This window comes from Prinia subflava, chromosome 32 (assembly GCF_021018805.1).
Source record: "Prinia subflava isolate CZ2003 ecotype Zambia chromosome 32, Cam_Psub_1.2, whole genome shotgun sequence".
NCBI classification, from domain to species: domain Eukaryota; kingdom Metazoa; phylum Chordata; class Aves; order Passeriformes; family Cisticolidae; genus Prinia; species Prinia subflava.
In genome coordinates this window covers 994,981-1,019,342 of record NC_086278.1, presented here as the reverse complement: position 1 = coordinate 1,019,342, position 24,362 = coordinate 994,981, and the positions used below count along the sequence as shown (strand labels likewise).

General features: G+C 51.9%; 2 protein-coding genes across 3 annotated transcripts; both read right to left on the bottom strand.

The window, feature by feature from the left end:
* Positions 1-244: 244 nt before the first annotated feature.
* On the bottom strand, positions 245-3,155 carry LOC134563014 (spidroin-1-like). Of its 2 annotated transcripts, XM_063420729.1 has the most exons (3): positions 2,793-3,155; positions 1,418-1,554; positions 245-1,303 (listed from the first exon to the last, which is right to left on the bottom strand). In XM_063420729.1, exon 3 carries the CDS (start codon positions 1,291-1,293, stop codon positions 856-858), a length of 438 nt encoding a protein of 145 aa, XP_063276799.1. In that variant the 5' UTR covers positions 1,294-1,303; positions 1,418-1,554; positions 2,793-3,155; the 3' UTR covers positions 245-855. The 2 variants fall into 2 exon arrangements, with proteins under 2 accessions (XP_063276799.1, XP_063276800.1); XM_063420730.1 differs by lacking the exon at positions 2,793-3,155 and having other exon boundaries at positions 1,418-1,632.
* Positions 3,156-3,248: 93 nt separating this feature from the next.
* RASSF2 (Ras association domain family member 2) lies at positions 3,249-21,272 on the bottom strand. Its single transcript, XM_063420728.1, has 12 exons — positions 21,119-21,272; positions 20,458-20,622; positions 16,087-16,162; positions 12,869-12,944; positions 12,010-12,161; positions 9,992-10,080; positions 7,913-8,061; positions 7,732-7,833; positions 6,920-6,971; positions 5,798-5,919; positions 4,595-4,692; positions 3,249-4,440 (listed from the first exon to the last, which is right to left on the bottom strand). The coding sequence occupies exons 3-12, from the start codon at positions 16,140-16,142 to the stop codon at positions 4,371-4,373; spliced, it is 966 nt and encodes a 321-aa protein (XP_063276798.1). The 5' UTR covers positions 16,143-16,162; positions 20,458-20,622; positions 21,119-21,272; the 3' UTR covers positions 3,249-4,370.
* Positions 21,273-24,362: the final 3,090 nt, after the last annotated feature.

The window sequence follows — 24,362 nt, the reverse complement described above, 5'->3', positions numbered from 1 at the left end:
AAAAACCCTCAGCAAGCACTCACCTGCTGGAGGATGGGCATTAAACCTGCCCAGAAGCCTTTTGGGGATAATTTTCCACTTGACACTGCTTTATTTTCTGTTCTTACAGCAGTGCTTGAGCAGCTGCAGCTAAAACCGAGATTTAGGGAAGGTTTAACCCCAGGACAGGGATTAGAGAGGAAAATGCAGCTGCTGGAGGACAAAACATCCCTCACTGCTCCTTTTCATCTCTTCCACGCAGGATTTGCCTCCTCTCTGACAAACACAGAGCACCTGAGAGAGAGGCTGGGTCCAACCGCTGGGGGTGTTTTGGGCAGGGAATGCTGCAGGTTGGGATATCAAGGACTGGGATGGATTTTATCAAAGCCAGAGAGACGGGGCCGAGCAGGGTTTGCACCCAGGCAGCCTCCCCGGGAGATTCCCGTTCCCTGTGCGGCTCCCGGTGCTAAAGACGATGGATTTGGTTAAAATCAGAGGATGTCTCAAGGCCAAACTTTATTGCAAGGCAGAGGGCTCCGTCTCCAAGCCCCGCACCCCCCTCCCCGCGAGTCCCAGCGCTCTTCTGGGGGGAAAGGAGCTTTTTTCGGTAAAGCCGTGCAGCGGGAACCCAGAGCCGAGCGCCGCCGGGGCCGCTCCGTGGTCGCTGCCGATCCCCGCAGGTCCTTGCAGGGCTGGCTCCGCTCACGCAGGTCCTGTCCCGGGGACGATCCGCAGGATCCACCCGGCTCCCGGTGAGCACCGAGCCGGCCGAGAGCGCCTCTCCCACCTCCCCAAGCCACATCCAATCTCGCAGGAAAGTCAATCCTCTCCGAGCTCCGGGCGGGCGCGGCCGCCCGGGGGTCCCGGAGCGCCCCCTCAGCGCTGCAGCCCGTGGCTGACGAGGCAGGCGCCCCACGCCAGCAGCAGGGCGAGCCCCGGGCCGGCTCTCCGCTCCCCGGGGGCTGCACTGGGGGGTCCCCGCTTGCCCCCCAGGTCGGGCCAGCCCCCGGCGTGGAATCCTCCCGCGGGCTGCGGCTGTCGCGCCGCCGGGACGCCGTGACCCAGGCGGGACGGCCGCGGGCGACCCAGCAGCCCCATCCCGTAGCCCGCGGCCGCGCCGGCAGCGATGGCTCCGGCCACCTTGGAGCCGCGGCCCGGGGCGCCCCCGCCGCGGGACACGGCGCGGAAGCCCCCGCGGAGCCCCCCGGCCCCGGCGCTCCTCCCGCCGGCCCCGCGGCGGCCGCCGGCGGCGTCGCTGAGCAGCGCCAGCAGCAGCAGCAGCGCCCAGCACCGGGCGCGGTCCAGGGGCCGCATCCTGCCCCACCTGCGGACAACGGAGCGCTGAGAGCGGGGCCCGGCCCCGGGCGGTGCCAGCCGGCCTTGCACGGATCCGGGCGGCTCTTTACGGTTTAATTTGTGTTTTACCTCACTCGGTTACCTGTGAGTTGGAAGGGACCCACAGGGATCGAGTCCAACTCCTCAGTGGTTTGGTTGATGGGAGGTGTTGGGTCACAGGTTGGACTTCATGACATCAAAGGCCTTTTCCAGCTTGGTTCATTCTGTGAGTCTGTGATTCTGTGAACGGCACATGCAGGGATAAAACCCCCAAACTTTGGTGTTATTAGCACCAAGCTAGCCTCAGTGGCTTTTCACTCTATGCATTATCTCTATCTCTATATAGTGGCTTTTCACTCTCTGTAATATCTCTATCTAGTGGCTTTTCACTCTATATATTATCTCTACTTATCTCTATATATCATGTCTATTTTACTGTTTATTTTTATATTCATTGTCAGGTGGCTATGTATTATATATATAATACAGAATATATAACAGTGTGATCAATACCCAATAATTTCTAATAGAGAACATTGAGATGTATTAATAATGTTGTATATGATATATTATTATATTAATAAGTATGGTATTATTTTATTATATTTGTATGTATTTAAACCTATTTTTATATATTATATTGATATATAGTTAATACATTCCAGAGGAAGGTGTCCCTGCCCATAACAAGGGGTTGGCCTGGATGGTCTTTAATGTCCCTCCCAACCCACTCCATCCCAGGATTCTGTGATTTATTGTCCATTTTTACCTCCTTCTGTACTTTTAACAAGCAGGGAGGGTGGGCACCATGGGGTGAACAAACCCCCCCAACTCCCCAAATTCCCCCAAACCCTCAGGAGCCCCGGGATGATTTCTGGCCCCGTGCCCCACCCCGCAGCCCCTCGGGCTGAGCAAACAGACTCATTGTGCTGAAGCTGCTGAGCCATCACCCCAAATCCTCCCCGAAACTGCAGCGGTGTTGACAAAAGCCTTTTGACACAGCAGAGCCCCCCTGGCCGGCAGCCGCGGCCGTGGCATCCCTGTGTCAGCGATTCCTCCCCGCTGGAAGGTGCCAGGCCTGACCCCCACCCCCCTTCCAAACCCTGCGCTTCAAAAATGAAAATCAGCCTTGGTTAGTTTAATTTGCCTCTTTTTCTGCTCCTCCTGCTATCGGGGTTATTTTAAAGAAAGCACAGAGATGTGTCCCCCTTCCAGCTGCTGGAAACACCACAAAGCTGGGTGGCAAATCCCACAAAAATCCTGACACGAGGATTTTCCCTTCCTATTTCCCCCCCTCTCTACTTCCCCGAACTCAGGGATCACCAGCCGGGGAAAATCCCAGCGCTGGAGCATCCCAGGGCTCCTCTCCCCATCCCGAACTCCAGCTCAGGTTCGTGCCAAACCCGTTTAATTTTCGCCTCGCTCCGCACCCAATTCCTTCTCTTTTCAGCCCACAAATCCAAGGGTGCTGCTCTTACCGCGGCCGGGCGCGCTGCTGGCTCCTCCCGCCTGTGCCCGCCAGGCGCGGCTGTGCCCGGAGCGCTCCCGGTGGGATCAGGGCAAGTCCTGCCCCTCCTGCGCGGGGAGGGCGGGCTGAGCTCCGGGACGCGAAACAAAACCCCAAAACAAGCCCGGGTTGAACTTTTGGGAGAGAAATATCCCGAGGATGGAGCTGCCGACCACCGTGCCTGGGGATGAATAATCCCCAAGGGCTGGAGAAGCCCTAAAGCAGCCCAGTATTCCTCAGAAATCCTCCAGAAATTTCGATGTGAGTCTGTAAATCTGGAAGGTGAGAGCGTTTCTCCTTGGGAAACTTCTCCACTGGGGTTCAGGCAGGTTTTACTCTTTTCCCTCATCTCATTTTTGCTCATTTCCATGGCATTTCTATCCAAAAAAAGTGATATATTTTGGACAAGCCAGGCTCTGACTCGAGGTTTCATTCTGCATGAAGTTGCTACATATTTTATTTTATTTTATTTCCTTGTTAATCCACGCAGCAGTGCCACAATCATCCTTCAAACACATCAAAAGCTCCTCTCGCTGTACAACACTTTCCCAAACATGAGTTAAAGGTGGAAAAGGTACCATTAAAATTAAAAAAAAAAAAAGTTACAAAGATGCATTCCAAAAACTCAAAGGGAGGGGGAGAAAGTCAGAGGTTTAGTTCACATCGAGGTATAAAATGGATATTGCTGGTTTAGCCTGGGAGGAAAGAGGTTTTTCCAGCTCGTGGTGGTGATGGAGCCAGTCTGGTCCTGGTTTCACCAGGATAATTTGCTGGCACTGCTGGAAAATGGATTTGGAAAATAAAATCCTCTTTATTTCTGCCTCCCCCACCTCCTGCCTCCCCTCCTTTCCCGTCCAGCATCCCTCGAGATGCTCGAGGCCCTCGGCCATCCCTGCGAGTGCTATTTGGCATTTACAGCTACCAGAGAGGTTTGACATCGTGGTTTCCTTAAAAATCCCTAAATATTAGTGCAAATTAGAGCAGGGGAGGAGGGGGGTGTGCCACCAGATGCAGGTTTGGGGAAGGCACTGGAAAAAATGGGATTTTCTCCTGTGCTGGAAATCCACCTGTGAGCCCTCAGGTCAGGGTTAAACCCTCCCCGAAAATCTCAGCCAACCCTTTGGATTTACAAAATCCTCCCAACACCTGTGAATTATTGCAGTAGGAATGTGCTTTTCACTAAAAAAAGAGGAATTTTTTGTGCTCTCTTGCTGCCGAGCAGCAGATCCTCCACCACGTTGGGCATTTCCAACCTGAGCCCCCAAAATTCCAGCTCTGGAATGCTGGCAGCCCTTGCTCAGCCCCGGCCTCACCTTTCTGCTGCTCACAGATTTCTTCTTTTTTTCTTTTCTTTTTTTGTTTTTTTTCCCTGTGTTTCCCAGGGATTTGAGGTTTTGGCTGAAGCTGCCACCAGCGGAGCTTTCCTGGGAAGAGCCCCCCGAGGGTTGTGCAGGGGTGGAGGGGAGGTGGAGGGGGGTGGGCTCGGGGCTGGGGCCATCCAGGTGGGCACCGGGAGCGTTTCGGGGTTTGGTGCAGCACAGCCCCTGGCTCACATCGCCGTCGGGCCCTCCGAGATCTCCTCCAGCCTCTGCTCGATCATCAGCCGCAGGATGGAGTACCTGGGAAGGAAATGGGATTTTTCAGCATCCAAGAAAACCCTGGAATGATGCAAAGCCCACACTGGGGAGGCAGAGCTATGCAAATGAATTTTTTGGGACCAAGCAGCCCCCCAGGAATGTTCCTCCCTCCCTGCATCTGCCCAGCCCCACGTACTTGTGCTTCAGCTTCTTCACTTCCCGATCCTCCTCCTCCTCCAGCTTCTGGATGAAGCTCCTGAGGATGGGCATCTCGAATTTGATGTACTGGGCAACCTGGGTGGGAGAGGAACAGCAGGAAATGGTGAAGAGGTGAAGAACTGACCCTCCCTTCCCCCATCCTCTCCTTAGACTTAACCAAGGATCCCAAAATTTTGCAGCAAACCCTTAAAAATTATGTTTGTGACCATCAGCTTATGCAAGCAAGCAAGTACCAGATAATTACTGGAAAAAGATCTGCCTAAGGCTTGTTTGTTTTAATTTATTTTAATTTAAACCCACTGGCTGCGAGAGGTGGCTCTGCTTGAGTGTCCCCAGAGGCTCGGAGCTACTGAAGTCCAAATTCACCCCAGAAGTGCCTGGAGCGAGCCGGGATTTCAGAGCCGGCAGGTGGCACAAGGGAGCCGCTCCCAGCCGGCTGGAAAACACCGATTCCGCTGTGCCGTGACCAGACTGGGGCTGGCACAGCAGGGCTGGGGGCGGCTGCTCCATCTGGGAGCTCTTGGAACAGAGCAAGGACTCCATGGAGAGTTTCCATGGAGAGACACAGGAGCAGAGCAGCTCCTGCAGCCCCAGCAGGGTCTGTTCATCGGGGATGAATTCTGCTTTATGGGGGCGGAGAGGGGCTGGGATGGAATTCCCAGAGAAGCTGTGGCTGCCCCTGGAGCCCTGGCAGTGCCCAAGGCCGGGCTGGACGGGGCTGGGAGCAGCCTGGGACACTGGGAGGTGACCCTGGCAGGGCAGGGGTGGCACTGGGTGGCTGTGGGAACTGACAGTGCTCAGATTTCAGGCTTCAGGCACTCTGTGTGAAAGGCAAGCCAGCGGCTCTCTCATTCTGGCCTGGGAAAATCCTAAGGAGGAACCCAAACAATCCTTGGGAGGTGAAAAACCATTGGCAGGTGGTGTTTGTCTAAATTGTTTACCGGCAAAGACGTTTACAAAGAGGTGCAGGCTCTGAATGACCAGTCACAGTCACTGCACCCAAGTGCTGTGTAAAAGGAGGGTTTGAAGAATAAAGATCGCTCTCACTTGCTAGATAAGCTGGCAGTCATGTAATTAATAATTCAAACAATGACAGATGGGGTTTAAGGTCCCTTCCAACCCAACCCATGATCCTGTGCTCCCCCGGCTTTTCCCAAGCCCACCCGGGGGTGACACTCACGTCGTAGGTGACCTCTTCCACCTGGTCCTTCTCCATGAGGAACACCTTGGACACCTGCTCGCAGGGGCCCTGCAGGATGCGCGCCAGCAGGGGGAAATCGCTGCCGCGCAGCTTCTGCTTCTCTGCAACGCCACAACCGCGGGGCTGGCACCGGGGCTGGCACCGGGGCTGGCACCGGGGCTGGCACCAGGGCTGGCACCAGGGCTGGCACCGGGGCTGGCACCGGGGCAGCGCCAGGGCCAGGCAGCAGCGCCACGGGATGTGGGGCACTCCTGCCCAGGGATTTGGGGCACTCACATCCAGGGATTTGGGGTGCTCCTGACCAGGGATTTGGGGCACTCACATCCAGGGGTTTGGGGCACTCCTGGCCAGGGATTTGGGACACTCACATCCAGGGGTTTGAGGCACTCATGTCCAGGGATTTGGGGCACTCACATCCAGGGATTTGGGGCGCTCACATCCAGGGATTTCGGGTGCTCCTGCCCAGGGGGTTTGGGTATCTCCCATCCAGGGATTTGGGGCTCTCACATCCAGGGATTTAGGGCACTCCTGGCCAGGGATTTGGGGCTCTCCTGGCCAGAGGGGTTTGAGCCACTCATGTCCAGACATTTGGGGCACTCATGTGGGGATTTGGGGTGCTCCTGGCTGGGGTGTTTAAGTATCTTACATCAAGGGGGTTTGGGGCACTCACAATCCAGGGGATTTGGGGGGCACTGACATCTGGGGATTTTGGGCACTCACACCCAGGGGGATTGAGGCTCTCATACCCAGGGGATTTGGGGCACTCCCGTCTTGGGGAGGGGTTTGGAGCACTCCCATCTGGGGATTTGGGGCACTCGTGCCTGGGAGTTTGTGACACTCATATCTAGGGGTTTGTGACATTCTTATCCAGGGGTTTCTGACACTCTCATCCAGGGGTTTCTGACACTCTCATCCAGGAGATTTGGGACTCTCCCATCCAGGGGTTTGGGGCACTCATGTCTGGAGGTTTGTGACACTCTCATCCAGGGGTTTGTGACACTCTCATCCAGGAGATTTGGGACTCTCCCATCCAGGGGTTTGGGGCACTCATGCCCAGGATAATTCGGGGCACTCCCATCTGGGGTAATTTGGGGCGCTCACCTCCACTCGTGTGCACCATGTAGAGAGCAAACTCCTCGGCAGAGTTCTCAATCTGGGGGGAGACACAAAGCTCTGCTAAAGGGACAGGTTCTGCCCTGGTGTACCTTATAGATATATAGGGTATAGATTACATATATACATGCACACACACACGTGTGTGTATATATACACATATACATTATATATAATCTGAATGCAGATTTTAGGTATATTATATAGATTTCATCTATAATAGAAACATTTATGTATAATATAAAGATTTACATATCATATAAAAATATATGAATATATGTGTATATATAGTATATATACATATATTTATATATCATATAAAATATATGAATATATGTATATATATAGTATATATACATATATATTCAGATATATACATACCTGAATATATATATAATCTGAATGCAGATTATATATATAATGTAAAGAGTATATATATAATGTAAAGAGTATACATAAAAATATAAAGATTTTCATACAAAATTTAATATCTATAATCTGGATGCAAATTACATATATACGATATAAAGATTTTTAATATATATGTGTGTGTATATATATAAACAGAATGCATATTTTATATATGCAATACATTAAAATATATATAACAAAAACATATATATAAAATATAAAGTATAGAGTATAAAATATAAAATATAAAACATAGAATATAAAATATAAAATAATATAAAATATACATATATTTGTATAAATATTGTTATATTTATACACTATATTTATAAAATGTTTATATTTTATATAACATGCATTGGGAGCAGGCCAGGGGGTGGTGCCCGTACCTTGAATTTGTTCAGCAGCAGTTTGAGCACCTGCGGCGTGGTCATGGTGCTGTTGATGCGCACGTTGGTGACGGAGCCGTAGGCGGGCGTGAACACCGAGGTCTGCGGGGCACAGACACGGTCGGGAGCCGTGCCCGGGTCCCCCCAGTCCCCCCGGTCCCCCCGGTCCCCCCGGGCTCACCTTGTGGTTGTAGAAGTGGCCGTTGATGGAGAAGCGGTGCCGGCGCAGCCGCCGCTGCTCCCCGGGCGTGCGGGCGCTGCCGCGGGGCCGGACCCCGACATCGCTGCGGGTCCGCATCAGCTGCGGGGCCTCCTCCGCCGGCCTGGGGGCTGCAAAACACCCGTGGGACCTCGGGCAGGGGGCTGGGGGCGGTGGGAAGAGCCCTGGTCCTGCTCTGGAGCTCCAGGAGCGTTCTCCAAATGCTCCCAGGGATGCACAGATCGGGACAAGGGGGAACTGCCCACGGTTCTCCTCTGGAGCTCCAGGAGCGTTTGGGGAACGCTCCCAGGGATGCACAGATCGGGACAAGGGGGAACTGCCCACGGTTCTCCTCTGGAGCTCCAGGAGCGTTCTCGAAATGCTCCCAGGGATGCACAGATCGGGACAAGGGGGAACTGCCCTGGTCCTGCTCTGGAGTTTTTGGGTGACGCTCCCAGGGATGCACAGATCGGACAAGGGGAACTGCCCACGGTTCTCCTCTGGAGCTCCAGCAGCGTTTGGGGAACGCTCCCAGGGATGCACAGATTGGGACAAGGGGGAACTGCCCTGGTTCTCCTCTGGAGCTTTTGGGTGACGCTCCCAGCACAGCGTGTCACGGGAGCTGGGTCAAAGATCCTTGTGGTCCCTTCCCGCTCTGTGATTCCAGAATTTTCCTGCTGCTAAACAGCCACTGGGAGTCCCCACTCGGATGCAGAAATCCTCACCCCAGGAACAAACTTCTCACTCCTGCAAACCTCCCAGGACACGTTTTACCCACAGCAACTGGTTTGTTCTCCCCCAGCTCCTGAGGAAGGTCATTAATGCAGAATTAACTGCCTAAATCCATGCTGCTACCTGGATAAAACCCCTCCTCCTGGGAACTCGAGCATCTTCTCTCTCTTTTCCATAATTTAACTTTCTCTGTTCTCCTTCCCTTTAATGAGAGCAGAAAATGAGGGCAGAGCCTCAGATCTCTGCATGACAACTGGCCTGGATCCAGATTATTATAAACCAGCTCTTCATCCATTTTTAATGAACCTCTCAGGCTCCAGCTCCGGGTGTTTTAATTCAAAGCATGTCTGCAGCATGGAGAAATCTCCAGCAGGAGCTGCTCCAGCTGCACAGACTGTGACCGAGCACTCCGAGGAGCTGTGCACGCACACCAGGCACTGATTTTTACTGATTTTAGGGGAAAATGTAATAAAGAGCTATTTTTTCTTCTGTGCTGGCAGAGGATTGGGGCCATAAAGCTGAGGGGAATCGTGGTGGGGCGACGTGGGGTGGGCACTGCCCGGGAAAGATTTAATTAAGGGGGGAAAGTGTGAGTGGGGAGAGCAAAAAGAAAAAAGGAAAAAGTTGGAGGATCACGGATGGGGGTTCGTGGTTCAAGTATTGCAAGGGCTCAGCTCCTCTCAAAAGGATGAGCTCATCCTTTCTTTATCCCCCAATCCCAAAAACCAGAATATCTGCCAGAGCTGAAGGAGCAGAACGGATCCGGCAGGTTTTCCCTGCGGGAATTCCCGCTGGGACAGCCCGTGTCCCCAAGGGGTTAACGAGGCTGCGGCCAAGCTCTTCCCCCTCCGCAGAGGAGGAACCGGGAGGGACAAACACGGGACAAACAGCGGTGACTTCCCCATGGTAACGCTCCCAGTGCTCCCATTCTTCTTCCCCAAACGCGGAGCCTCCGGGAAGGGGAAGCTCCAACATCCTCCTTCTTTCTCCTCCTTTTCCCTGCAGTCCCACGAGGGATCTCTGCCCCATCCCCCCCGTTCATTTCCGAGCTCCACCACATCTCACTGCTGCCCCTTCCCCGAGAAAAAACCCTCGGGAACCGGGGAATCGTTGAGGTTGGAAAAGACCTTTGAGATCATCGAGTTTTGGGCCATCCGGGAAAAGCCTAATAAAACAATTCCAGGTGCTTTGGGAGTGGCTGAGCTGGAGCAGGATGGGAAACTGAGTCTGGAGTTAGGGACAAAGCCTGGTTTGTGTTTTCCTGAAGGAAACCAGAGAATGAGGCAGGGGCTCCTGAGCACGGAGGAGGAGGAGGCGAGCCCGGCTCACCTGCGCCGTTCCCGGGGCTCTCCGTGCCGGGCGCGGTGTCTCCATCGGCCACCGGGATGTCCGGCAGGGTGCTGGGCTTCAGCACGGACCTGGGGGGACACGGGGGCTGTGGGTGCCCTGCCCGTGGGTGCCCTGCCCGTGGGTGCCCTGCCCGTGGGTGCCCTGTGCGTGTGCAAGGCCACGGAGGGAGTGACAATCCAGGGAACACACACACAGACAGCCCCCAAAACACACAGCCCCAAAAACACATAGCACCAAAAAAACACAACCCCAAAAACACACAGCCCCAAAAATACAAAGCCCCCAAAAACACAGCCAGCCCCAAAACACACAGCCCCAAAACTACACAACCCCAAAAATACAAAGCCCCCAAAAACACACAGCCCCAAGAATACACAGCCCCAAAAATACACAACTCCAAAAACACCCCAAAAACACACAGCCCCAAAAATACATAGCACCAAAAACACTCCAAAAACACACAGCCCCAAAAATACACAACCCCCAAAACACACAGCCCCAAAAACACACAACTCCAAAAACACACAACTCCAAAAACACACAGCCCCAAAAATACATAGAACCAAAAAAACACAACCCCAAAAACACACAGCCCCTAAATCACACAGCCCCAAAAACACACAACTCCAAAAACACCCCAAAACACATAGCCCCAAAAACACACAACCCCAAAAACACACAGCCCCAAAAATACAAAGCCCCCAAAAACACACAACCCCAAAAACACACAGCCCCAAAACCACACAGCCCCAAAACACACAGCCCCAAAACACACAGCCCCCCAAAACACACAACCCCAAAAGCGCACAACCCCAAAAACGCACAACCCCAAAAACAGAACCCACAGCCCCTCATCTCCCCTTGCTGCTGATTCCAGCCGGGACAAAAACCCTGGAGGAGGCAGCTGGGGGTGCAACCAGCAAGCCCTGACTGGCTGGAGTGGGGGTAGGGGGGAGTTTTGGGGGGTACCTGCATTTTTGGGAGCTGTGTGTTTTTGGGGCTGTGTATTTTTGGGGTTGGTGTGTGTGTTTTGGGGCTGTCTGTGGTTTTGGGGCTGTGTATTTTTGTGACTGTCTATGTGTGGTTTTGTGGCTGTCCGTGGTTTTGGGGCTCTCTGCCTGTTTTGGGGGGCTGAATGTTTTGGGGCTGAGTGTGTTTTTGGGGGTGCCTGTTTGTTTTGGGAGCTGTGTGTTTTTGGGGTTGTGTGTATGTGTTTTTGGGGCTGTCTGTGTTTTTGGGGGCTGTGTATTTTTGTGACTGTCTGTGTGTGTTTTTGGGGCTGTCTCTGTGTGGTTTTGTGACTGTCCGTGGTTTTGGGGCTCTCTGTCTGTTTTGGGGGCTGGAAGTTTTGGGGGCTGTGTGTTTTTTTGGGGCTCTGTGTGTGTTTTTGTCATTGTCTGTGTGTGTTTTGGGGCTGGCTGTGGTTTTGGGGCTCTCTGCCTGGTTTTGGGGCTGTGTGTGGTTTTGGGGCTGTCTCTGTGTGTTTTTGGGGCTGTGTGTGTTTTGTGACTGTCTGTATGTGTTTTTGAGGCTGTCTCTGTGGTTTTGGGGCTCTCTGCCTGGTTTTGGGGCTGAGTGTGGTTTTGGGGGTGCTTGTGTGTTTTTGGGGCTGTGTGTTTTTGGGGTTGGTATCTGTGTTTTGGAGCTGTGTGTTTTTTGGGGCTGTGTGTGTTTTGTGGCTCTCTGTGTGTTTTCGGGGCTGTCTGTCTGTGGTTTTGGGGCTCTCTGCCTGGTTTTGGGGCTGTCTGTGTGTATTTTTGGGGTTGGCATGTGTGTTTTGGGGCTGTGTGTGTTTTATGACTGTCCATGTGTGTTTTTGGGGCTGTCTGTCCGTGGTTTTGGGGCTCTCTCCCTGTTTTTGGGGCTGAATGTTTTGGGGCTGAGTGTGCTTTTGGGGCTGCCCCCCTGGTTTTGGGGTGCCCCCCTGTTTTGGGGGCTGTCCCCCTGTTTTTGGGGCTGCCCCCCTGTTTCTGGGGCTGCCTGTGCCCCGCACTCACCCGTGGGCGCCCAGGTTGCAGCCCGAGTGCCAGGAGGAGGAGGAGGGCGGCGGGCGGATGCGCTGGTTGTCGTCCTGCATCTGCAGGCGGATGGGGCGGCGCAGCCCCCACGAGATGTTCAGCAGCCCCTCCACGATCAGCTCCCCTTCCTCCTGCGGCACACACAGAACCACAGAAAATGTGGGTGTGGAAAGACCTCAAAGCCCCCAGTGCCCACCCCACGCCCCCAGATCCCTGTGACTTCTTGGGGTCGGTCCTGCTCCTGGGGCTGGGAAGGGGCAGATCCTCCCTGCTGGGAGCTGTGCTGAGGGAAATGGGGACTGGGGACAGCCGGGGTGGCTTCACTGGGACAAACCATGGAACACTGGGTGACCCTGTGGGATGGGGGAGCTGCCATCACCCACCCGGACCTGGGCAGTGCCCACAGGACATGGAACGTGGGGTGGGAGGGACCTCGGAGACCAAGTCCATCTCCTCTGGGAGGATCCACCAGATCCAGTCCCTCCAGTTCAGAGTCCAAGGACGGGGCTTGGAGCACCCTGGGGTGCAGGAGGTGTCCGTACCCACGGCAGGGTTTGGAATGAGATCATCCTCAAGGTCCCCTCCAGTCCAAACTGTTCCATTTTCAGATGGGATTTTGGGAAGGAATTCCTGGCTGGGATGGGATTCCCAGAGGAGCTGTGGATCCCTGGGGGTGTCCAAGGCCAGGCTGGAGCTCCCTGGACCGGTGGAAGTTGTCCCTTCCCACGGCAGGGGTGGGACAGGATCAATTTAAGGCCCCTTCCCACCCAAACCATTCCACAATTCCCTGATTTTCTGTCTCGATCCCATCCGTGTTCCCTGCCAGGGCATTTCTCACCTCCCGGTGCCGCAGCTGCAGGTTCTGCCCCTCGTAGTAGATGTTGTAGGTCTTCAGGTGCAGGAGCAGCTCATTCCTGGGGAAAAAACAGGAAAAAACGGGGAAAAAACGGGGAAAAAACGGGGAAAAAACGGGGAAAAAGGTGCTGAGAGGGGTTTGGGGAAGGGGGAGATGCTGCAGGCACCACCCAGAGACTCCTGCACTGCCCGGGGAGAGCAGGAATTGCTTCCCTGGCTGTGAACCCGCTGTGCTGCTGGAGACCCAAAAATTGCTTTATTGGAGGCAGATTTGGGTCTTTTGCCTCCTCCAGACCTCCCTTATTGAAGGTTTTTTGCTGGGGGTCCAACATTTTGCACCCACAATTAGGGGGAGAGGCTCTCCGTGGCTTTGTCCCCCATAAATCTTCCAAGAAATCACAAGAAACCCCATCAGAGCTCTGTCACGAGGCTGAGGAATAAATCACTTTTCTGGGGGTCACACTGGAGTCACAAGTGATCACGCTGCCCTCCTCGAGCTCAGAACAAAGCTCCGAGCCCTGCTCCGGGGGCAAATTTGTGATGAAAATAAAGATAAAAACAAGCACAAAAATCGAGGCAAAATACATTTTAAAAAGTGAAAATACAGACATATATATGAAAATAAAATATATAATGAAAATAAAAATAAAATAAATAATCGACAGCAGTAAAAATTATTGAAAAATAAGAAGCCCAGGCACAAATCACAGGACACGACAGCTCCGGGGTTATTCCAGCAAAGCCCATTTTTTATGGGAGTTTAGAGAGCATTTGGCCACACTCCTAAAGAAAACTCCAGAATTCCACCAATAACTGTTTTCTTGTTAAGAAAATTGCCTTTTTTTCACCCAGAATGGCTTTGCCTTTCCAAAACCCTCTGAACTGAGTTAAACCCAGGGTCGTTCCCATCCTTGCAGCTCAAAGAATTATTGTGTGTTATGAGTTATATATTGTATTTATATTGTTAAATATTGCTATATATTGTTATATGTTAGATTTATTACAAATATATATTGTATATATTTATCTCAAAGAATTATTGTGTGTTATAGGTCATGGATAATGAGTTATATATTGTATTTATAATGTTATATACTGTTGTATATTATTGCATATATAATATATATTGTATATATTGTATATAATATCTATAATATATATAGTTAATATATAAAATACATAGTATATATAATTATATAGATTGTATATTATATATGGTTATGTATTGCTATATATTGCTTTATATTGTTAAATATACATTAAATATTTTATATATATAAATATATATATATAATATTACATATTTTTATCTCAAAGAAATATTGTATGTTATAGATCATAGCTAATATTTTATACATTGCATTTATAATGTTATATATTGTGTTTATAACGCTGTATATTGTTAGATATTGTTATATGCTGTTATATATTGTTGTATAATATAATTATACATATAATATAATTATATGTATATATATATACATATATATGTATATATATTTTTATATATATACATATATAAATATATATATACATAGACATATAATATAATAATATTGATAGATATTGGTATATATTAGTATATATTGTTAGATATTGTTACATGTTTTTATATATTGGTAGATATTGTTATATGTTTTTGTATATGGGTATATATTGTTGGACATTGTTATATATTTTTATACATTGGTAGATATTGTTAGATATTATATGTTTTTATACATTGGTATATATTGTTAGATATTGCTATATATTTTTATACACTGGTATATATTGTTAGATACTGTGATATGCTTTTGTATATTGGTAGATATTGTTAGATATTGTGATATGTTTTTATACATTGGTATGTATTGTTGGATATTGCTATATATTTTTATATATTGGTAGATATTGTTGGATTTTGTCATATGTATTTATATCGGTAGATACTGTTATATGTTTTATATCGGTAGATATTGTTATATGTTTTATATTGTTGGATATTGTTAAATTGGTGGATATTGTTATATGTTTTATATTGGTAGATATTGTTATATGTTTTTATATTGATAGACACTGTTATATGTTTTATATTGATAGACACTGTTATATGTTTTATATTGATAGACACTGTTATATGTTTTATATTGTTATATGTTTTTATATCGGTAGATACTGTTACATGCTTTTATATTGATAGATACTGTTACATATCGGTGGATACTGTTATATATTTTATATCAGTTGATATTGTTACATATTTTTATATCGGTAGATACTGTTATATGTTTTATATTGGTAGATACTGTTATATGTTTTATATGGTAGATATTGCTATATGTTTTATATTGATAGATACTGTTATATGTTTTTATATTGGTAGATACTGTTATATGTTTTTATATTGATAGATACTGTTATATGTTTTTATATTGGTAGATACTGTTATATGTTTTTATATAGGTATTGTTATATGTTTTATATCGATAGATATTATCAGATACTGTGTATTTCAGTCACAGATAACACATCTCACACTCCATACCCGTTTCAGAGGTACCCATCACCCTCCCCATCCCCGGACACCTCAAACCCCCAAACCCCCCAAACCCCCGCTCCCCTTTCCCCTTTCCCCCTTTCCCCCTTTCCCCCTTTCCCCCTTTCCCCCTTTCCCCCTTTCCCCCTTTCCTCCGCTCCCCTTTCCATCACCCTCCCCATCCCTGCACACCCCAAACCCCCCAAACCCCGCTCCCCTTTCCCCCTTTCCTCCGCTCCCCTTTCCCCCTTTCCCCTTTCCCCCTTTCCCCCTTTCCCCCTTTCCCCTTTCCCCTTTCCCCCTTTCCTCCGCTCCCCTTTCCCCCTTTCCCCTTTCCCCTTTCCCCTTTCCCCTTTCCCCTTTCCCCCTTTCCCCTTTCCCCTTTCCCCTTTCCCCCTTTCCCCCTTTCCCCTTTCCCCTTTCCCCCTTTCCCCTTTCCCCTTTCCCCTTTCCCCTTTCCCCCTTTCCCCCTTTCCCCCTTTCCCCCTTTCCCCCTTTCCCCTTTCCCCCTTTCCCCTTTCCCCTTTCCCCTTTCCCCCTTTCCCCCTTTCCCCCTTTCCCCTTTCCCCTTTCCCCTTTCCCCCTTTCCCCTTTCCCCCTTTCCCCTTTCCCCCTTTCCCCCTTTCCCCCTTTCCCCTTTCCCCCTTTCCCCTTTCCCCTTTCCCCCTTTCCCCCGGCCGTACCTGGAGATGAATTTGTCCTTCCCGCAGGGCACCGCGTCCCCTCCGCCGAGCTCCATCCCGGGGCATGGGAGCCGAGCTGCGGGAGGGACCGGAGGGGCTCAGGGGAGCCGCCCAAACCCGCATCCCGCCCCTCCCCCGGGGAATGGGGAAATAAAAATAAAAACTAAAATTAAAATTTAAAAAAAATTAAAATTAAAATTAAAAATAAAAATAAAAGTAAAAGTAAAAATAAAAATAAAAGTAAAAAGAAAAAACAAAACAAAAACCAATTAAAATTAAATAAAATAAATAAATAAAAAAAATAAAAATAATAAAAATGTAAAAATAAAAGTAAAAGTAAAAATAAAATAAAATAAATAAATAAAAATTAAAATAATAAAGATAAAATAAAATAAAATAAAATAAAATAAAATAAAATAAAATAAAATAAAATAAAATAAAAATAAAAATTAAAATAAACCCTCCCCCGGCGCTGGAAAGGGCCCCGGAGGTGCGGGCGGAGCTCGGTGCGGCCCCTCCGGGGAAGGCGGTGGCAAAAGAGGGAGATCAGATAAGGGCAGAGGCGCCGCGAGCTCACTGAAAATTTAATCCCCGCCGAGATATCCTTACGCTAAATTTGCATTTGGAGCATCCGCGGGTGTCCCAGCGACGCCAGAGCTGCGGGTGGGAGGGGGTTTAAGTGGGAATTGTTCCTTTTCTCTGATTATTTTACTCTTTTTTCATCCTACAGAACTTCAAACGGGCAGTTCTGGCTGCAGCTGCTGCTGCCTTGGGCCATCCCAAGCACCAGGGATGATTTCCCAAGCAGGCAGAGATGCTGGGCTGATCCTTCAGCTTTTTTTTATGATCCCAGATGGATTTTTGGGCCATTCAAATGCTTGGAAAATCCCCAAAATCCCACCCTGGGACAGGCCCTGGCTTAGATCTCGAGTGGGATTTTTGGATGCTGTGGAATGGAATCAAAACGGGGTTTGGGTGAAGCCCTTGGGATGCTCAGGGGTTCACAAGAGTTTGGAAATTGGGCGTCAAAGAGACCTCGGAATGTGGAACTGGGGTGGTTTTGAATGATGAGAAAAGGGCTTTGGGCTCCTGCTTTTCCTTGCATGAAATCCTAAAGAGGATTTCATTTTTCAGGGTCTTTCCCCTCCTTTCCCTTCTCCTAGAAAAGAAACTGAGGCATGGAAAAGCATTTGCTCTGCGAGTCGCTGTTTTCTTGCACATCCCACTTTGCCATGTGCTTCCTCCCTGTCCCCTGGGACAAAGAACATCTCCCTTTTCCTGAAAGAAAAACCCCAATTCCACCCCAAAATCCAGGTCAAGGCAGTAAAACCTGTCAGAGGATGAATCTAAATTGCTAAAATCTAAACTGCACGGCAGCGATCCCGGGGTTCCATCCCACACATTGGGATAAATTCCTGAAAAAATCTGATTTGCAACAGCAAAAATGTTCTGTGACAGGTCTGAAACCCCACGCGAGGCTGTGCTGGAGAGGAGGGGAAGGGCAGGAAATCAGCCCAGCCCAGCCCTGGGGCTCTGGGTCTGCCCCGAGAAAAAGCAGAAGAAAAAGTCGGCACAAAAAAATCGCGGAAGAGCTGACAAAGCCTTGGGTTTCCTGAGGAGCTGAGGAACTGCACGAGTATTTTGCTAAAATGGGGTAAAACCCAGCGAAATTTGGCAAAATGCAGCACCAACCCTCCTCATGCAGCAGCCACCTCTCCTGCACCCATCCATTCTCCCACAGGGAACAAACCCAGGAAAAATCTCATTTATCCATCAGAAATGGTACTGGGAGGGGATTTTACAGCTGGCTCATGGGTTTGGGATAAACCCGTGGGGTTTTTGGGGGCAGCTGCTGTGTGGGGCCCCAAATTCGGGGGTTCCCAGCTGTGAGGTGCAGGAATGAGCATCCTGCTCGTGGGTGTCCCCTGGCAAGGTCTGAAAAGCTCTGGGGATATTCTGAGAGGATTAAAGGACACGACTCTTGGCACGTGTGAAAATAGTGCTGAAAACACCAAAGTGAGTGAAAAAACCCTTCCTAGAGCAGCAAGAATACCAAAGTGAGTGAAAAAAACCTTCCTAGAGCAGCAAAAAATACCAAAGTGAGTGAAAAAAACCTTCCTAGAGCAGCAAAAAATACCAAAGTGAGTGAAAAAAACCCTTCCTAGAGCAGCAAGAATACCAAAGTGAATGAAAAAAACCTTCCTAGAGCAGCAAGAATACCAAAGTGAGTGAAAAAAACCTTCCTAGAGCAGCAAGAATACCAAAGTGAGTGAAAAAAACCTTCCTAGAGCAGCAAGAATACCAAAGTGAGTGAAAAAAACCTTCCTAGAGCAGCAAGAATACCAAAGTGAGTGAAAAAACCTTCCTAGAGCAGCAAAAAATACCAAAGTGAATGAAAAAAACCTTCCTAGAGCAGCAAGAATACCAAAGTAAATGAAAAAACCCTTTCTAGAGCAGCAAGAATACCAAAGTGAGTGGAAAAAGCCCTCCTAGAGCAGTGAGTGAAAAAAAAAACCTTCCTAGAGCAGCAAAAACACCAAAGTAAATGGAAAAAAACCTTTCTAGAGCAGCAAGAATACCAAAGTGAGTGAAAAAAACCTTCCTAGAGCAGCAAAAAATACCAAAGTGAGTGAAAAAAACCTTTCTAGAGCAGCAAGAATACCAAAGTGAGTGAAAAAACCTTCCTAGAGCAGCAAGAATACCAAAGTGAGTGCAAAAAACCTTCCTAGAGCAGCAAAAACACCAAAGTAAATGAAAAAAAACCTTTCTAGAGCAGCAAAAAATACCAAAGTGAATGAAAAAAAACCCTCCTAGAGCAGCAAGAATACCAAAGTGAGTGAAAAAACCCTTCCTAGAGCAACAAGAATACCAAAGTGAGTGCAAAAAACCTTCCTAGAGCAGCAAAAACACCAAAGTAAATGAAAAAAACCTTTCTAGAGCAGCAAAAAATACCAAAGTGAATGAAAAAAACCCTCCTAGAGCAGCAAAAGCACCAAAAAAAACCTTCCTGGAGCAGCCCAGGGTGGAGCCTTTGGTACCACTCGGAGCTTTGCTCAGAGCAGCCTGGTGATGCCCAGGGGTGAAGCCAAAGTCCCAATTCCCGGGAAGGGGACAGGGGGACGAGGTGCAGCCATAAAAAAGGGGCTGTTTTGGGCTGTTTTGGGCTGTTTTGGGGTGGCAGGGCAGCTCCAGCGCAGGTTCATCCTCCCGTGTGGAGGAGCCGTTTCCTGTTTACGCCCCGGCTCTGCCACCTTCGCCTCCGTCATCACATCCCCTTCCTAGCACTGAGGAAAGGGGCAAATTCTTCCTTTTTTGGGGCTGGAGAGAAGCAGGCTGGGAGTGGAGGGGAGAGGCAGCTCCTGGAGATTCCCCAGCAGAGCCAGGCACTGACCAGCCCCGCTCTCCTGCCATGGCTTTGGGAAAAGCCTGGAAATCGCCCAGATGGAAGCTCTGGCCAAGTGGAAGTTGCTCTGTTGCTCAACCGTGGCACTTTGGGGCCGTCTCCATTCCCGGCACCCCCGTGCCTCAGTTTCCCCTCGGAGCTGACGCGTTTCCGCCGTGCCCTGCCCAGCCTGGGCCTGTCCTGGGGCTTTGCAAAGATCAAACCCACGCCCAGGAGGATCCCGGCCCTCTCTGCCTCCCCTCGGCTGCTCCCAGGCCTGACTGACCCCACGGAGCCCGGACTGGTTCCCCTCCCTAAAAACAACCTCCCCAAGCCCTTCCCGCACCCCTGCAGCCCAACCCGCATTCACAGCCCCTCACAGCTCCTGCTGAGCTCCGGGAGACTCACAGCTCCAACAACAAAACAAGAAAAAAAGTGGCAATGCCCCCCAGCCCCACGATTCCAGCAGGAGAGCGATGTTCTCCCCTGCTCCTGCAAAGAAATCTGCCCTTTTGGGGGGCTTTGCAGCCTCGGTCCCACCCCTCCGCAGCACACGGGAAGCATCCCTGGCATCCCCGCCGGGGCGGGAGGCGCGGGTTTGGCGCAGCCGAGGGATTGTGGGAATATCCCGGATTGCGGGAATATCCCGGATTGCGGGAATATCCCGCTCCCCAGGGAGGCCGCGATGCTCCCGCCCGCGCCAGCCCGGGGCGCCTTTTAACCGGTCCAAGGGCGCTTCGATCCCGCCGCGCTCGGCAGCGAAGCATCACCCGGGCGCGATGGGACACAGCAAAGCATCACCCGGACACGATCGGACACAGCAAAACATCGCCCGGGGGCGATGGGACACAGCAAAGCATCACTCGGACACAGCAGAGCATCACCCGGACACGATCGGACACAGCAGAGCATCGCCCGGGGGCGGTGGAGCCCCAGAGCCGCTGCTCGGCGGAGCCCGGCGCGATCGGATACCGCGGCCGAGCGCTCACCGCGTCCCGCGGATCCTGCGCTGGAGCCGGCGCTGCCTCCGGCCCGGCCGCTACTCCTGGGCTGGGATTCGTGCCCCGCGTCCCGCTCGCATCCCTACGCGGGGAGGTGCGGCAGCTCCATTGTTTTCCAGCGCCGCTATTGTTCTGCAGCCCGGCTGCTCCGTCCTGGAAGGGGAGAGGGGAAGGAGGGAGCGCTGAGAGCGGCGGCAGAGCAGCCGGGGATGCCGGGGGGTTCCCGGGTCACTTGGGGACAGGCGGGGGGACCCAGTGGCCGCACTCAGGGTGAAGCCCTCCGGGAGGAGCCGGTGCCCGCCAGGGGCTCCTCGTGGGCCCCGGGACAGCGGCGGGCGGGTCCCGCCCGGGTGCGTCGGGACGAGAAGGTGCCGTGCCCGGGTGGAGCCGCGGGCGCTGCGGCTGCCCCGGCCCGGCGCGGAGGGCGATGCTGAGGGCGCTCGGGGGTGCTGAGGTGACACCCAGGGCTGCGGGCCGGGTCCCCCCCGCTCCCGGCGCTGAGCGCGGCTTTCGCCTCCGCCGGCCGCGGCTGCGGGGGGGCCGCGGCTCAGCCCCGGGGCCGCTCCCCCCGCAGGGGACGGGGATGGGGACAGAGGCCGGGAAGGGGACGGAGACGGGGATGAGGACGCCCCATCCCGCCCGCACTCACCCGGTGCCGGTGCCGGAGCCGCTCCGCTCGCAGCCGGTGCCCCGTGGGGCCGCCCCTGGGCGGGGCGCGGCCGGGGAGGGGCGCGGGCGGGCCGGGGGTGGCAGCGCCCCTCGCCCGCAGCCGGGGTCAGCCCGGAACCCGGACCCCAAGGACGTGCGGGCTCCGAGATCCCTCCGGGGTGCCAGGACTGGGCACCCAGAGGATCCGCCGCAGGAAGCCGGTTTGTCCCCGCCCGGAAATCCCGAGGGATGCTCCAGCAACACCCCCGGAACAGGTTCTGGATTCCCGAAGGACACCCTGGCTCCGCTCGGGTCCCACCTCAGGATCAGGGTCTGGAAGGATTCTCCATCCCTGGTGCCAGGACTGGAGTCCCGATGGATCCTGTCCCAATGGATGCCCCATCCCTGCTGTCACAACCAGGATCCCACAAGATGCTCCATTTCCGATGGCAGGAACAGGATCCCGGGGGATTCTACAACCCTGCTGCCAAGAGCAGAATCCCGAAGGAATCCCCATCCCACGCAGCCAGGCTGGAAATGCTCTCAGAATCAGCTCCAGCTTTGTCCAGAATTCTCAGAGGGAGGTTTTTGGGCTGCATCACACAGGCTGCAGCAGTTACTTCTGCCTTAAAAAGCCCCAAATCCTGCGATATCCCGTGCCAGAGCCATGCAGGCAGCGCAATTGGCAGTTCTGTTGTTGGGATGGGGCTGTGTGCTGTTCCCAGCCTCGGCCTTGGGATCCCACCCGGATCCAAAACCGCCCCCGAGAGGGGATGGAGGAGGAAATAAAATCAAATAAAATCAAATCTGCCTGGCAGCAGCAGCTGCAGCTGGGGGTCACATTTACCTCTGAGCCAGCACTCAGCACTCCCAGGATCGGGGTCCCATCCGTGCCCCAGGGACTGAGTTTGGGGAGAGTTTGGGGGAGTTCAGTATTCCACAGGAGCAGCGGCCGTGTCCCTCCTCCTTTGTCTCTCCTGACCTTTCCCACTGCTTTGTGGCTTCTCTGGGCTTTTTTTTCTTTTTAAGGAATTTGCCTAGAAACAGCCCACACGAAAGGAAAAAAAAAAACCCAAAACAAAGAAATAATCAAAGCAGCTGCTTGGGCCAAACAGGCGTCTCTGCAGGCACAGACTGGAGTGGGCCTTTCCCCCCTTATTTTCCTGGATTTCTGTGTAAAATATGAGAAGTTCCAGAGGAGCCATCTGGCTCAGGGAAGCACTGACTCAGCAAAAGTGAGTGAGGCTGGGTCAGGATTGATATTCCAGCAGCATCTCGAGGGCTGGCGGGGATGAGAGGCCCTTTGTGGTGGGAAGAGAGGACAATGGAGCCGGCCCCAAACCCCAGGGATTCGGCTTCAAACACAGGGAGAGCTTCCCCTGACCCTCAGCTCCTGGGGTGGATGCAAACAGAAAAATAAAAATAAATCCTGGGCTTGGGGTGAGCACCTGTGGGAGCACAGGGGTATCTCGGCTGCAGGATTTGGGTTAAATCCTGATTTTTGCCATGTCCTGCTCACTGCCATCAGTGCACAGGCCATGGGGGGCAGGCTGGAGCCTGTATGGGGGGATTTATTTACCAAATAAAAGGAATCTGACCCATTCCTGCCCTGTGAGGGCTCCCTGCAGCTGTGAGGCTGATGCTGCCTCCAAAGCAGGGTGAGCAAAGATCCAGGAGGAACCAAATCCACGGGGAAGGAGAGCAGAACTTCCACCCCTCCAGGCTGCTGAAAATCCCTCAGGAAAAGGCACAAAGGATGTTCCAGCACCTGTTCTGCAGGCTGAGTCAGCATCTCTGTGCTAAACACAGGGATCACAGCAGAAGCCTCTTAAACCTCAAGCTTGGATGGACTCACTCCTGCTGAGGACCTCAGCCAGGCCCTAGAATAAAGCACCAGCCCTAGAATTCTCCAATATTCAATTATTTCCCCCCAGACCATGCAAGCAGCCAAAATCCCTTCTTTCCTACCTTGGCAGCTTGTCACGATTTCAGCTTTAAGCCCCCTCAGCTGATTGCCAGTGAATACAGAGCAATATCCCGTGCTTGGATCTGTGTTGCTGTGGGAGCATCTGAGAGCTGTTAGCGAGCTCTGGGACACAGATGGGAAGAGATTGTGGCTCTGGAAAAGCCTCTCCTTGTCCCTGACCTGTGTGGGGGTGCTTGGGTTCTTCTGAAAATCCCCAAATTTGGAGATCCTGCCCAGGATCTGCCCGCCTTGGGTTGATGCTGGAGGAGAAAACACAATTATTGCCTGAGCTGTGACCCCGCAGCAGAGGGGATTAGCCAGGATTAGGATCAGGTTTTCATCATGGACCCAAACCTGGCGTGCTCAGAAGCCGCGGGCCCTGCTCCCAGCTGCTCCCTGGCTCTGATCCCACAGCTGCTCTCAGCCCCTCGCTGTGGATTTGGGTGAATTTTTGCTGTTTTCATTCCTGTCCCACTCCACCGCTGCTGGGCTCTCACCACATCCAGATTTGGGGAGGTGTCCCCGTGTCCCCAGAGCCAGGAGCAGCTCCCCTGGGGGCTGCAGACACCTGAGGGTGCTGGGTCCCCTCAGCCAGGTGTTCCCAGCTCCCAACCCCTCCCAGGCACTGCTGCTGGGATAAACCTGGGAATTCCAGGGGGAAACCTGGAGTTTGCCACTGGAGCTGTGGAGAAAGGAGGTCAATGAAGGGCTGGGGATGAGGGGAGGTGGTGACAGCCCAGGTGACACTCGGCTCCTTCATGCACACACAGGGGGACCTGGAGGAGCCCAGCTGAGAGCAGGGACAGGCAGGAATGAAGGATTTGGACAGGAATCACAGGAATGAGCAGCAAGCTGTGCCTCTCCCCCATAAATCCAGGAATTCCACGTGTCTGTGTGGTGGGAGCTGTGGGATGAGAGCTGGGAGCTCAGGAAGGCATTTGGGGGCATTGGGCAGCACCTGTGACAAAGACTCTGGGTCTTGCCATCACCTGGATTCTGAAGTTAATTATCCTTTGGGAAGAAATCAGTCAATTAGAGAGGAATTCCTGGCTGGGAGGGTGGGCAGGGGCTGGGATGGAATTCCCAGAGCAGCTGTGGCTGCCCCTGGAGCCCTGGCAGTGCCCAAGGCAAGGCTGGATCCCCTGGGACAGTGGGAGGTGTCCCTGGCATGGCAGGGGTGGCACTGGGTGGATTTAAGGTCCCTTCAACCCAAACCATTCCAGATCCTCTGATTCCATGATTCTCCACGAAAGGAACTGTGACAACCACACTGCCACAC

What these genes read in the sequence shown, in the direction of transcription:
- LOC134563014 (XM_063420729.1), bottom strand. Translation starts at nt 1,293, where the DNA reads ATGCGGCCCCTGGACCGCGCCCGGTGCTGGGCGCTGCTGCTGCTGCTG.
- RASSF2 (XM_063420728.1), bottom strand. Translation starts at nt 16,142, where the DNA reads ATGGAGCTCGGCGGAGGGGACGCGGTGCCCTGCGGGAAGGACAAATTC. An exon ending in TGCAGCTGCGGCACCGGGAG is followed by an intron (nt 12,162 to 12,868) that starts GTGAGAAATGCC and finishes TGTGTGCCGCAG; the next exon opens with GAGGAAGGGGAGCTGATCGT. An exon ending in TGCAACCTGGGCGCCCACGG is followed by an intron (nt 10,081 to 12,009) that starts GTGAGTGCGGGG and finishes GTGTCCCCCCAG; the next exon opens with GTCCGTGCTGAAGCCCAGCA.